This window comes from Phycodurus eques, chromosome 2, assembly GCF_024500275.1.
Source record: "Phycodurus eques isolate BA_2022a chromosome 2, UOR_Pequ_1.1, whole genome shotgun sequence".
NCBI classification, from domain to species: domain Eukaryota; kingdom Metazoa; phylum Chordata; class Actinopteri; order Syngnathiformes; family Syngnathidae; genus Phycodurus; species Phycodurus eques.
Window position 1 is genome coordinate 16,548,350 of NC_084526.1, and position 12,172 is coordinate 16,560,521.

The 12,172-nt window shown below is 39.5% G+C and overlaps 2 protein-coding genes across 4 annotated transcripts in view; one reads left to right on the forward strand and one right to left on the reverse strand.

Moving 5' to 3' along the window:
• Nucleotides 1-9,336, reverse strand: part of pkma (pyruvate kinase M1/2a) — a 27,829-nt gene extending 18,493 nt beyond the window's left edge. The window contains exons 1-2 of one of the 3 annotated variants that reach the window (XM_061668688.1): nucleotides 9,041-9,336; nucleotides 1,427-1,611 (exon numbers count right to left, since the gene is read on the reverse strand). In XM_061668688.1, coding sequence (XP_061524672.1) covers nucleotides 1,427-1,583 — 157 coding nt within the window. In that variant the 5' untranslated portion in view covers nucleotides 1,584-1,611; nucleotides 9,041-9,336. Of the gene's footprint in view, nucleotides 1-1,426; nucleotides 1,612-8,276; nucleotides 8,437-9,040 lie in introns of those variants that run through there. The other 2 variants (XM_061668680.1, XM_061668696.1) reach the window with 2 other exon arrangements.
• A 2,650-nt stretch (nucleotides 9,337-11,986) lies between these two features.
• LOC133397622 (protein mono-ADP-ribosyltransferase PARP6) overlaps nucleotides 11,987-12,172 on the forward strand; it is a 43,329-nt gene continuing 43,143 nt past the window's right edge. Inside the window, exon 1 of the mRNA XM_061668766.1 lies at nucleotides 11,987-12,111. The gene's annotated coding sequence lies outside the window, so the exon portion shown is untranslated. The remainder of the gene's footprint in view (nucleotides 12,112-12,172) is intronic.

Here is a 12,172-nt window from a genome sequence, read left to right on the forward strand (position 1 = left end):
TTTTTAAATACGAATGACTGGTTGTAAATGACCACATTGAATAGTTTTGATGACTTCCTTTGCAGAATTGGGTAAAACTCAGTCAAGATTGTGGTTGATCAAGCTAGTGGGGATGCTGGTATGTTACGGTTTCATCAACCTTTTGACAAAACTGTCATTCGGTTGCCAAATTTGAAGGAGAGAATACTAGCGAAAATTTACTAGGTGGCTGTCATTACCTCAACAGACTATGTTTCATGGTAGAGATCTTTACCACAACACACACTTACTTCTTTGTCAACAAGGCATCTGGAAAGCTGATTTTAAATTTGTTTTAACAAAAAATTGGTCCGGTGCTGACATTGGACTATTGGTAAGTTGAATGGTTCAGGTTATGAATCTAGGCTCCCCTTTCCTTTGTGGATGGTCTTCCACTTTCATAAAAAATGCATATTAGGTAACATAATTTCTCGTGTATAATGCAATTTTGTTTCCCCAAGAGAAATTGTAAAAAGTCAATAGTGCGCATTACACACAGGTATCGGGGGAAATGAAAAAAAACACGTTCACATTTTATAAATGTATGCCGCCTTCTAGAGGTTATGAAAAAGCTGTACATTTTCAATTCCAATATGCCACCCCCACCTAGAGGTTTTGAGAAAGGTGTTCACTTTCATTCTAATAAGCCACGGCCACCCAGAGGCTATGAAAAAGGTGTAGATTACGCTTTCATTCCAGTATGACATGGCTACGGATGACTGCATATATGTACAGTTGTGCTCATAAAATCACATAACCTGGCAGAATTTGTAAAATATATGTTTTTTTTTTTTTTTTACAAATTCTGCCTGGTTAACTGTGTGTTTTCGAATTTACTTAATAAAAGTAGGGCTGTGAATTTCAAAATAAGAGCAAGTAAATAAAAAGAAAGTATTACATGTTCAAATAAAGTGCTTAACCTCAAAATAATTATTTGAAAAAAACCAACAAAATACAGATAATACTTTATGTTTTGATCGTATGGGTAGAAGCAAAGTCATGGATTGTAAAAATGCATTATACATGGGTAGAAAGGTTTTCCAGAATTTTGAGGTCAACTTTTGGGGGTGCGTATTATACATGGGTTATGGTAAATTGAAAATTATGGTAAATTGAAAATTCAAAATTGTCTATAGGTGGGAATGGCGACCAGTCAGGGGTGAACCTCACCTCTTGCCCAGTCAAGCCAGGAAAGGCTCTAGTTCAACAGTGAACCTGAGCAGGCGGTAGAAAATAGATCGATGATAGGGTGGCATTAGATCATTCCTCTTGGCTCAAGAATTGCATCATTTTATTGATTTTAGACAACTAAATGCAGGTTTTGTCTACTGTATAATATACTATCAGTCTAAGCTGCCTGCAACTTAACTGTCATGATAGATAGAATACAACTGTTTTATTGACACACCGATGGTGCAGATGATGCCAGTGTTGCGAGCGGTGGTGGGTTCTGAGTCGATGTCCAGCAGGCACATGTGTTCCAGGAAGGTGTCCGCCATGGCAGCGTTGAGCTGCTGCGTCTGGATGAAGGCAGAGCCCATGTCGACAATCTTTGGCTGAGGCATGGCGATTATTTTGGAGTCTGGAGAGGTCCTAAAGGGCGGAATTACAACAATGGTTTGACTTACTCGTTTTGCTTCTAGCTATTGGTATACCTGGGCACCTCACAAAGCCTTACAATCAGGTTTCATAATATGTGGCAATAGCACAGTGTGCCAAGAGAATGAAATCTAGCAAAGCAAATTTATTTATATAGCGCATTTAATACACAAAATAATGTATTTTACATAATTAAAAGCATTTAAAAATAAAGAAAAAAACTAAAATAACAGCGCAAGAAAGATCATTTAAAAGTGGAAATGGTCTAAAAAGCATATGAGGAAAAAAGTTTTTAACCTGGACTTAAAAACATTCACACTTCACTTCTATTGGCAACTTATTTCATTTGTGTGCAGCAGCGTAGCTGAAAACTGCTTTACCATGTTTGCTTTGGACTCTGTGCTCAGTTATCTGACCCGAGTCAGTAGATCTCAGAGCCCTACTGGGTTAATATTAGGCTTTACACGATGGGGATTTTTGGGGCCGATCGCCAATCAGCAAGTTTAAAAAAACCATAACCGATCCGATCACAAGGTGGAGGAATGTGTCTATTTAAATGACCTGTTCATTTACTGTATTTGCTGTGTACTTAATTGCTCAAAAAAATTACATTTACAACAATGTATCTTTGTTCCTCTATTTATGAAACAAATTAATGGTCTTCTATTAGATGGCAGGAAGTAAATACAGTAATTAATATATCTACATTTTGTGACATTTTTGTTTGTTGGTGTGCCGTGAGATTTTTCAATTGTAAAATATGTTCCTGAGCTCCATCAAGGTTGGAAATCACTGCTCTAGTCAGATCGTGTATTCTAATCAGTCAGGTCAAAACAACATTACAGAAATAATGGGTGCCAACTTACTGTAATTAAATTACTTCACCCACACCGAAACTTTAGAGCATGATTCGACAGAACGCCGGTACAACCGTCAGTGCTAGCAGTAGCTTGCTAGGCTACATAATGTTTTGTTGCCTGCTTGCGACCCGTATCGTATTAAAAGTATGTGAACATTCCTCAAGCAAGCCTTAAACGAACGTCTTCTCCTGTCCTGAGCACCGGTGACCACCAACACACGTTTTTCCCCATTTTGTCCTTATAATTCAGTCGGCGCGATCCACTCTTCTTGCCGTCGCCACGGTAACGAGTGTATCCGGTCGCATTTGAGTTGACAAGTTAAGCCCAATGATCGTAAAAAACGGGATGCAGTGGTTTTGGAATACAAGATTTTATTGCAGTAGTCTGACAGTGCAATTGTGAAAGAGCAAATTTGTCTTGTAGTCTGATCCGGCCATTACGTGTTGTCTGTCTCAGATGTGTTGTCTGTCCCACACCGCCGACATGCTGTCAAAAGACACACGACAAGGCTAAAAATAAACTAGCTTTTGAATTCAAGTATACTGTGCACGATGGCGACGCAGGGTAAATGTCATTTGCGGAGCCAATCAAATCGGCGAATTATGACAAAGCTTATCAGCATAAAATGCTAATTATTGGCCGATACCGATCAGGCCGATAAAATCGGTGTAAAGTCTTGTTCATATCCCATTAGCATGTGTTTAATGTATTCAGGACCTAAACTGTTTAGTATTTTATAGACCACTAGCAGAACTTTAAAGTCTTTTTCTAAAGCTGACTGGGAGCGAGTGTAGAAACTTAAGAATGAGTAATATGTTCTGATTTCTTTGTTTTAGGTTAAAATAAGACAGTATTTGTACAAAACAGGAGTCCCAATTCCCCCAAAGGATGTTTGTTTGCACAATACTGTATCTAGGGTGTAGAAATGTGTTGTTAAGCAATAAAACAAGATTAATGTAAAATAAACGTGGTACTGTAACTTTTAAAGTATTGAATCTGGTCAGTTAAAAAATTGTATTCCTTGCTACCTTCCTTGCCTCAATTTGGGAATTGAAACCCAAACTCAATTAAAACCGAATACGTAACACAGATGCCCTTGCAATCTAAACAAAAGTACAACGTGCCCTCACAATCTAACACATTTTGGCTACACACACACCAGTTTCGATCAAATTCTAATGGAAGGTTTTGAGTAGTTTGTTTATAATTCTCACTTGAACAAATGAAAATAACTGAAATGGCAAAAATGTATTTCAATTAGTTATTTAGTAATGATTCTGGACACCAATAGTTGCCTAATAATTGTCCACACATTGATATTCTCCAAAGAAAGCCTAAACCGCACTTTTACTTTCTTAAACATTCTTGTTTGAGGTTTATTAACATTTTGGATTAACCTAAAACACTGCGGTTGGTGATTAATACAAATAAACCTAAAAAATGAGGTTGCCTGAGACAATTCAGGCAGGTCACTCTTAAAAATACAAGTACTGAAAAGACATTGGATTGCATCGTTTTTGACAGCAAGTTATCGCAGTACTTTAAACACTGGTATACTGTGCAAACTTTGTTAAACTGTTATTTTAAAGAAGAAAATTAAATGCTTTGGCATGGTGTCATTTTCATCAGAAAAAAGAACAACTAGTATTTTGCAAGTGGTGTACTTTCAACATCCAATGTAGACCGGACTGCATGTCTACACTGTTCTCTACCAGCCATCGGCACTGGGTTGCCAATGGCAACTATTCATTATGAATCCAATGACAGGACAGAGATTACCATGTTTTTCCTCGGCGGATTATTCAAGGTTTTAATGTAGGCAGATGCTGAATAAATTTCAATGCGTATTAACAACAACAATAAAAAGTCAAGCAATATGAGCAGGGTGCATCATTGCTTCTCTTTAACAATGACTCTGGTTGCATAACCTCATGATAGAAGGGGACAGAACTACTTCCTTGTCGACATCTAATTAAAATGGAGAATGGCGGGGGTTCCAGGCTTCTACCGTCTGCCTGCATAGTGCCTGCTGCCTGATGATGTAACAGTGGTGTGAATGCAGCAGACCAGTTAGTGGCTGAGGAGAGCTGTATGTGCTCGCAGTCACATCTTGCTGTACTGCAGCAATAGAAAGCCATGGAAGAGGAAGACAGCCGAGTGGGCTGAGTCACAGGGTGCCACCGAAATGACTGTTTTTCCTCACTTGTCTTATTGTCTATTTATGGACACTGAAAACCTCTATACCACCAGGTATACATTGCTGTTGGGTGGCACAATAAAAAGTGTACTGGAGGCTAATAATTGGCATTCACAACATTCAAACTACACAACACCACAACACTAAGCACTGCTGTTGCGAGGCGGGGATTTCATTGCACATTACAAAACAAGTTGCAGCCTGAATCGCTAATAGTTGAATGAATGCCACTCAAAAACACTACAATCACTGCACATATCTGTGGATGACAGTACTACACACTGCATTTCCTCTAACAGTGGCCTGCGCTCATTCAGACACCATAGCCAAATTGATGATCAGGTGCACTTTCCCATCAGTTGCCTGCACAGCAGCAAGGCACCTGTAAAGATGAAGTTTGTGGTGGCGCTTTACAAAAAAGTAGAAACAAAAGGGTATTCATTTTGTGCAATAGCATTTTTTATCCATTCAACCTTGCTAGCCACCCCTCTGGTGTTATGGTAACAAAAGCTTACATAAATGAGACAGATGGCTCTGTATGGGAGACATGGATCGCATGTCACTCCCTAACAAAGTCAGCTGAGTAGCCTTCAGAAGCAGTTAGCAGTCACCCTGACACAGATGCAAGGCTAATTTAAGAGCTGACTGCTAATAATCCCTTCCAATCCCTTCCTAACTGGCTCCAGATAGTGGTATACTCTTGCTCTTTAAAAAGCTCTCCATCAAAACCTTTTATCTTCCTAGACACGTGCTTTATCACTTTTCTGATAACCACCCAAGTACAATCATAGGCAGGAGGAGTGCAACCATGGTGTCGTGACATTTAGGACGGTGACTCAACACAACCAAGATGGCTTCATCATCCACTCCACCAACTTGTTTGACGCACTACATACCCCCAGTAGATCATCCTGGTCCTCTTGGGGAGAAAGAGGCATGCCACCACCACTGACCGCCGGAGGAACCCCAGTGTGTTGGAGCCGCCAACACCCTGCAATAGCTGACTACACCTAGCAGTAGCAGGCCTGACACAACTGCCAACCGAGGCACTTGTGTACGGTGACAACACCTTTAGGATCTCAAGAGTAAATCCCTTCTGTGATGAAGGTGAAGTACAAAGACAGGTGCCCGGGCTGACCGGACACTGGCAGTGACGTGACACGACGGCCGTACATGAGACATCCACCACGAGATTACAGTGACTACAATGTCACTACTAGCCTTGGTCATACAATTCCCCTGACCTAAAGACAGGCTAGGGCTAATAATAAAATACAGCATGCAGCGGGCGTTTAGAAATTCAATACTCAGGATGCATGGCCAGTCATTTGGCGTATGTTTATTGGGAACTGGCCAATTGTGCGGAACTGAGCACTTGTGAAATTAAGATAATCAAACTCAGGGCAAAACGTACAGCAAATGGTTAGCCAGTGGTGGGTATGTACAAGCGCCCTTCATTTGCATTCTAGACGTGGATGGGTGAACACCTTCTCAGGGGGGAGCCTCACAGGTTCCAGAAGTGTAATGACCCCACAAAGTCATTAGATTACCATTTTCATCATTTTTGTGGAAATGGTAACGCTACCATTATATCTATTTTCAAAGGTCTTGCATTTCCAGTATTGATGCACAATAACTTTTTTTTTGCCATTGACACTGATAACTGATAACTTGCTGCTTCTCCAAACCTGTACTGATATAATTTTAAAATATGGTTTACATCAGGGGTCTTCAACTATTTCAAGACCAAGGACCCCCGAACTGATGGAAAGCCGGAGCGGGGACCCCCAATTTATGTATATTGTATATAATAGTGTTCAATCAAACTGGTCATATAATAGAATGCCTTTCTATATAAAATATAATTAAAATTAAAATAGTATTAAGCAAATAGTGTATCGTCATTTAATATCATATGTATAAAATATGTAATGTAATATAATAAGAATAAAAGAATGCCTTTTTATTGTCACTATACACAAGTACAATGAGACTGAGCTGAGATGTATAAATGTTTGTTATTGTATAAATCTTTGTTATTGTACAATCAACACTAAGGTTGCAACGAATACTTGAATCTTTCACGTAATTTGAATACAAAAAAATGCTTGAGGAATTTGCTGTGCCTCTGCGATCGCGCTTAACATGCACTGCCAGCCCTCCCAGTTTGATTGAGTTTGATACTGTATCTGTAATTATGCGTAATTAGTGTGACTTGAGCACAAGGAAAAGTCAGTCTGGGAAGATGCTGTTGGCATGAGTTTGTGATGTTCTTGTGTTGCCCGAGTTAAATAAAGCGACTGAAAGTGCATTGCCGACTCCCTTTGTTTTTGTTTTCTAAAATACTAATTAGCCATTCAAGAGAACTCACTACCTCATGCCAAAGATTCTATTTGTGAAAATAAGACAATTCAGATATCCAGTTCAACATGAAATTAATGCCTTGAAAAATATATTGACAAATATATATTAATTTTTTTTTTTTTACAAACTAGAGTAAGCATCACAAAGTGTTTATTCAAAGTAAACCAAACACAAAGCAGTCATTATTAGAGTACCACAAAAACTTATTTTTGCTCGCACATTGTTCAGAATCTAAGGAAATACAACACTTCTTGATAGTTTGTGTAAAAACCTACAAATAGCCCATAACCAACCTTTGTGGAGGTAATGAATTATTTTCAAATTATTTAATTTCCCCTCACGGGATGAACAAATCTATATACCATAAAACTAAAAGATTTGCCTCTGTAATAACGTCCGTATTAGGTTATATTAGCACTGTAACGATACCCCAAAGTTAAGATTTTAATATCAATTTCTGACCCAGAGTTCGATACACAATTCAATATTTTATGAATTAATAATATACTTTTGTAAAAAAAAAAAAAAAAAAAAAATTATGTTATAAGTATAATAAACAATCTTTATTCATAAAAAATATTTGTATCATCTGTATAAAGTATTACTATAATAACTACAATTATCAGACTGTGCCTGTGATTGCGTCGGTACCTCACTTAATTTAATTTCTAGATGGTGTAAAAAAAAAAAACATGTTTGACGAGTTGCCCTTTTAAACATTTATTGAAGCAACATGACAATTGGCTGTCATCTTTGTGGAATTTTCTTTAAAAATGTAATTTAAAAAAATTAAAAATTAAAAAACATGGAATGAGGTGTGAATGTGAGTGCGAATGGTTGTTTGTTTGTATGTGCCCTGCGATTGGCTGGCAACCAGTTCAGGGTGTACCCCGCCTCCTGCCTGATGACAGCTGGGATAGGCTCCAGCACGCCGCGACACTAGGGAGGAGAAGCGGCTCAGAAAATGGATGGATGGAATGAGGCCTAACTTGTATCTTTATGGATCAACTAATTAAAGTTCCTAAACGCACGAAGCAAAGAAAATATTATTAATGTACCCCTATTTGTGACTGTAAATTAAGCACCTGCATCTTTGTAAGTGTATTTATTGAATGTATTTATTGTCAACAAGAAGGCCTCTTATATCGCTGCGGTGGTTTGCTGACCGCTATTCATACTGGACTTAACATACTGTCATTCGTAACGTAAAAGCTACAGTTAATTTAAAGAGACCTTACATGGGAGAAGCGTGCTCTTCAACACATGGACAGTCCTCAACACACGCACAGTCCTCAACACATAGACCTTCCTCTGAAGACATTTTTAACAAAACGGCGATAAGTATAATTGTTAACAATGCAACGGAGAGCAACTTTTTAACCAGCAGTTGTCTGGATAATAATGATCTGGAGAACGTTACTACTGCGTAGTCGATGCGTCAAAAGTCACGTTCACATCACTGCGTCATATTTTCTCGCGTCGGAGCGATGGAGAGCAAATCGACCAATCGAGGCCCGGGAGACGCCGAGGCCACGCCCACAACCGGAAGCATAATGAAGCGAGTCAACGGGGCGACGACTGCATGCATCTTTGATTCACAAAGTGAATTTTAACAACAACTGATGTACCTTTGCTATGAGTGAAAGTAGAAATGACTAAGTAATCCAAAACCTTACGGCGTATCCGCCCACCAACGCAAATATAATGACAACGGTATCGGGAGAGTGCATTGCAAGATGGTTGAAAAGAAAATTACACACATCCACTTGAATCCAATAGCAATGTACGTGCATTTGTTAGGAAGACATTCGAGGACATATTTAGACAACCAATCTTACTGACAACTATTTAGGCACGCCATCAAACGGGTCACGATGAGCGAAAATGCGACCGCGTTTTAGGAAGTGCACAATGTGGGCAATAAAGTGACAGTGACGACAATACAAAACCAAATCGAGCCTAAATGAAGTGACAAAACGACCGAGAAGTTCGTTCAACCCACCTTCCCTCGTTGCAGGCCGCTCGCACTGATGTAACAGCCTAAGCAGTGACAAGCAGCTCAAGGTGATCTCTACTCTCCTTAGTCCGCCGAACTACTTTGTCATGATGCTGAGCTATATCCCTCCGAGGTAGCCAGCACACGCTTGACACACTGTAAATAAACACCAACTGCGACTCTGTTCCAGCACATTCGCGCTATTTAATATACTTGTGTATACGAGTCCCCTCGGTTATGTTACTTTTAATAAATTAAACGCCAAGAAATTAGGAGATACACGGGTAAGGCTCGCGCCTGCGAATGGATACATTGGAAACAGAGCTGCGATGGAGACGTGAAAGCAGTCAGCCAATCATAACGCAAGAATTCATCAGCAGCCTCAACACGTGACGCATGAGGGCAAATCCAGACAGGTTTCCGCAAAATCCACAAGCCAGGGTTACTTCCCTTAGTTGAAAACCGTCACCCGTGAATAGCAAAAAGCAAAATAAAATAAAAAAGCCATATTATTTACATTACACGACATATTGGTTTAAATGTAACCTGCCCAGGCACGTTTACATAAGGAGGCTGTGTGGTTTTGGTACTGAGGCAATGTCGTCATCTATAGCGTTCGAAAAATGTCCAGATAATTGATGGCAAGGGAAGCTCATATATATACAAATGTATATATGATGTGATTTTAAAGGAAGCATGTAAAGTTGACTTTTTTTTTTAATGGATTTTGTACAAATAGTTGGGTCTCTGGAGTGCTTTCCCACCCATCAAGTGAAATTAAACAATCAAGTCAATGATCTTTTTTTTATCTTCCTATTCATGACAAAAACACATTTTGGTGCAGGCAGTGGTGGCTCCACGCAAAGCCATTAAAATGCAGTCTGGACTTTGAGGAGTGAACATCTCAGGAGGAAGTGTGTGCGTGTGTGTGCGTGTGCGTGTGCGCGCGTGTATGTGTGTGCGTGTGTGTGTGTGATTTGGGAGGTTTCACTTTCTCCTTCAAACTGCAGACAGTTGGGATGCTTAATCCCTTTAGTCCGTAGGTCAGTCTCAAATAGACACCATGAGATAACCAGGGTACAGACAGATTATCCCAAAAGCCGCATCACCATTGTCTCCAACATTTACAGAGTGGCTTTGCATTCTTGATTAGTTTAATGATGATCATTATTTCAACGTTATCAGTGGTATTTATGTTTGAGGGGTAATGGACTTCCAGGTACCAACAGATTTATACGAAATAAAAGACATTTTACAAACCCAATTCCAATGAAGTTGGGATGTTGTGTTAAACATAAATAAAAACAGAATACAATGATTTGCAAATCATGTTCAACCTATATTTAATTGAATACACTACAAAGAGAAGATATTTAATGTTCAAACTGATAAACTTTATTGTTTTCAGCAAATTATCATTAACTTGGAATTTTATGGCTGCAACACGTTCCAAAAAAACTGGGACAGTGTCATGTTTACCACTGTGTTAGATCACTTTTTCTTTTAACAACATTCAATAAACATTTGGGAACTGTGACACTAATTGTTGAAGCTTTGTAGGTGGAATTCTTTCCCATTCTTGCTTGATGTACAACTTCAGCAGTTCAACAGTCCGGGGTCTCCATTATTGTTATTTTACGCTTCATAATGCGCCACTCATTTTCAATGAGAGACAGGTCTGGACTGCAGGCAAGCCAGTCTAGTACCCGCACTCTTTAATTACGAAGCCACGCTGTTGTAACACGTGCAGAATGCGGTTTGGCATTGTTTTGCTGAAATAAGCAGAGGCGTCCATGAAAAAGATGTTGCTTGGATGACAGCATATGATTCTCCAAAACCTGTATGTACCTTTCAGCATAAATGGTGTGTTCACAGATGTGTAAGTTACCCATGCCATTGGCACTAACACAGCCCCATACCATCACAGATGCTGGCTTTTGAACTTTGCGTCCATAACTGTCTGGATGGTTCTTTTCCTCTTTGGCCCGGAGGACACGACGTCCACAATTTCAAAAAACTATATGAAATGTGGACTCGTCGGACAACAGAACACTTTTCGTTGGTTTTTGGTTTTCTGAATTGTTCCTGAGCCCATGTGGTGATATCCTTTACACATTGATGTTGGTTTTTGATGCAGTGCCGCCTGAGGGATCGAAGATCACGGGCATTCAATGTTGGTTTTGGGCCTTGCCGCTTACATGCAGTGATTTCTCCAGATTCTCTGAACCTTTTGATGATATTATGGACCGTAGATGATGAAATCGCTAAATTCCTTACAATTGTAACGTTGAGGAACATCGTCCTTAAACTGTTCGACTATTTTCTCATGCACTTTTCACAAAGAGGTGAACCTCGCCCCATCTTTGCTTGTGAATGACTGAGCAACTCAAGGAAGCCCCTGTTATACCCAATCATGGCACCCACCTGTTCCCAATTAGCCTGTTCACCTGTGGTATGTTCCAAACAGGTGTTTGATGAGCATTCCTCAACTTTCTCAGTCTTTTTTGCCACCCGTCCCAGCTCTTCTGGAACGTGTTGCAGCCATAAAATTCTAAATTCATGATTATTTGCTAAAAACAATAAAGTGTATCTGTTTAAACATTAAATATATTGTCTTTGTAGTGTATTCAATTAAATATAAGTTGAACATGATTTGCAAATCACTGAATTCAGTTTTTATTTATGTTTAACACAACGTCCCAACTTCATTGGAATTGGGGTTGTACAAAGAATATAAAACAGCACCAACTGCAGCATCACTGAATTATTTGGAAAAAAATTGTCAAAGTTGTTCACAGCCATACAGCCACTCCCAAATCTGCACGTCAGCCAATCACAACCTGGCAGCCAATCAAAGCTTTGTCAAAGAAGGCTCTGCTGTGGCTGAACCGGGCGGCCTTTGACCTTCCCATCTTGTCATCCATCCAGCCTTTCAAATTTCTATTCCGCTTATGCCTTGACGCTACTCATTTGAGTAACAGGTGTGCTGGACCCTACCGGCTGACTTCGTGCGACAGGTGGCATCCTACCAGGAATCCCCCGAGTCTTCTGGGATTTTTCTGTAACGACTACAAAGTGTGAGTTTTCCCATCTTCTTATCTGAATCATGGAACACAATGACAACAAAGTTTAAGTTTC